Below are 2,500 nucleotides of genomic sequence, written 5' to 3'. Positions count from 1 at the left end.
TCGACTTTGTCGTTTCTCTTTTGTCTGTGGGGAATCCTTCTAATAGATAACATGCGCTTCTAGTCGGCATACCTCTAACCACTGCAGCTTGTGGTCAGTTTATGTGCAAAGAAAATAGAGAACGGAATATTACATGAAATTTATAGGTAAAACATTTAAAGAGAACCACCGAGCTGCAATGATATAGACAAATATGCCCATTTGGTTGTTGTGACAAATCACATTATTCAAATTATTGCAATAATAGTGGGCAATATATATATATATATATATATATATATATATATATATATATATATATATATATATATATATATATATATATATATATATATATATATATATATATATATATATATATATATATATATATATATATATATATATATATATATATATATAGACACAAACAACATTTCCGTGATGGAGTATTTGTTGCAACTGAGGCAAAACGGAGGTCAAGTCAATGCAGTTACTACGGTGGTAGTGAAGATACGAATTGCTTCATGTGAAGGAACACTATGAGTTACGTTGAACGTCCATTACACAGATACAAGCCAAACAAACCAGCGCCACCAGCACGGTACCACAACAGCAAATAAGAGAATAAAAAATGTTTTCCCCTTAGCCTATAGAGGCCACTCGGGTCACACTGTCACAATGATGAATTACTGAGAGGCACTCTATTCCCTCAGGCGGGAGGGTGGCAGAACCTGCGCTTGGCTAGACGCTCCCAGATCTCGCCCTTTTCCTGTGCCTCATTCTCATCCCTTCAACTTGTTTCTGATTCAGGGCGGTGTAGTGTTATCTGAGATACCCAACTTGTACCTCTTGGTGAACAGCGTAAGGAAAATTAGCATTAGTATGTCCCCTTATCCTGTTGCACCGAATGTATATTATGTAAATGAGATGAACTTACCAAGTCAACTATACGAAGTGTAAGGACAGAGGCAGGTATACAAGACATCAGTCATTATCAGTGGTTCTGTCTTTCATCCACACGTATGTCCACTCTATCTGTATCTGTTCGTCTGTCTATCCAGTATTTTTGTGGTATCGAGAGATTAGCTACACAGCCTTCACGAGTCTTACTCATCCAGACATATTCTCTTGTCGATGAATAACTCAGGGCGGGTCTCTGCAGGTCGATCATCTTCATCACGCTCACGCCCGCAACCTGACCACGCCTTCCCGGAAGTGATCGTATCAGCGGGAGTCCCCTCTTACCACGATCCACGAGAGACCTACACGTATCGCGCTCACTCCCGCGACCTGGAAAACCGTGAGAATGACCATAACTTCCATCGCGTGCCCTCCCCGCCCACCATCACCGTGGGCTCCGTGACGGTGCGGGTGGAAGAGATCTGCTTAGTGCTTGTGGTGCTGATGCTGTGGGCCGGCGCCATCACGCTCTTCATCAACAGGTGGGTGTGTTTTGTGGTGAGGAGGCGTAGAGACTGTAATGAGGCAGTTGTGGGTAGGTGTGATAACGCACATTCACGCCTATATGCTATATGTGCTAGAATAAAAATATGAGAGCATGGAGGTGATACCGTGAATGACCTTGATGTTAACTTGCGCGAGGAAGAAGAGATAAATGTTAGTGAATGTGAGTGATGTGGCACTGAATGTCGGAATGATAAATGCTTCTGAACGTGAATGTGACCAACTTAATGTGTGTGGGTCTGAGTGTATGGGAATGTAAGGGTGTATACGTAGAGCATGTATATCTGTATGTCATCGTCTTATCGTGTTCATTTCGGTATTACTAGCAAACGCCACAACTGACTCTATATCGATGTGCCTACCAACGTATCTTACCAGCCCACACACACACACACACACACACACACACACACACACCAAAAAAAAAAAAAAAAAAAAAAAACTGCTAAAACCAACTAAAAACAACACACAATAACGAAGGCACTACAATCCCTCATCATGCAAACAGAATGATGCCAGTATCGGTTTGAAGAGCTAACATTAAAATATAAAAGTAAGTAGTGAAAGAGTCTCACCTTTCAGGTGACTAATTAACTCAGGAAAATAGACATACATTCCAAGAACACATGAGATGTTCAAGTTACAGTTTAAATCATAAAAAAAAAAAGAAAGGCCAGTGCGATGTACCATCCTTCTTCTTCTTCATCTTCTTCTTCTTCTTCTTCTTCTTCTTCTTCTTCTTCTTCTTCTTCTTCTTCTTCTTCTTCTTCTTCTTCTTCTTCTTCTTCTTCTTCTTCTTCTTCTTCTTCTTCTTCTTCTTCTTCTTCTTCTTCTTCTTCTTCTTCTTCTTCTTCTTCTTCTTCTTCTTCTTCTTCTTCTTCTTCTTCTTCTTCTTCTTCTTCTTCTTCTTCTTCTTATTATTATTATTATTATTATTATTATTATTATTATTATTATTATTATTTTCTTAGTCTTTTTAAAACTCCATATCTGTCTAATCTTACTTTTATCTTATTTGCCTTCCTTCAGTGTTCGTACTCATGTGCACCACTTA

The 2,500-nt window shown here is 39.1% G+C and overlaps 1 protein-coding gene across 1 annotated transcript in view; it reads left to right on the top strand.

The window, feature by feature from the left end:
• LOC135099923 (neurexin 1-like) overlaps positions 1-2,500 on the top strand; it is a 62,556-nt gene that overhangs the window by 51,929 nt on the left and 8,127 nt on the right. Inside the window, exon 3 of the mRNA XM_064002623.1 lies at positions 1,145-1,424. Within this exon, the coding sequence (XP_063858693.1) occupies positions 1,145-1,424 (280 nt within the window). The remainder of the gene's footprint in view (positions 1-1,144; positions 1,425-2,500) is intronic.

Source organism: Scylla paramamosain, chromosome 4, assembly GCF_035594125.1.
Source record: "Scylla paramamosain isolate STU-SP2022 chromosome 4, ASM3559412v1, whole genome shotgun sequence".
Taxonomy (NCBI): Eukaryota; Metazoa; Arthropoda; class Malacostraca; order Decapoda; family Portunidae; genus Scylla; species Scylla paramamosain.
The sequence above is the reverse complement of the archived record's forward strand: the minus strand, read 5'-3'. Positions and strand labels throughout refer to the sequence as shown.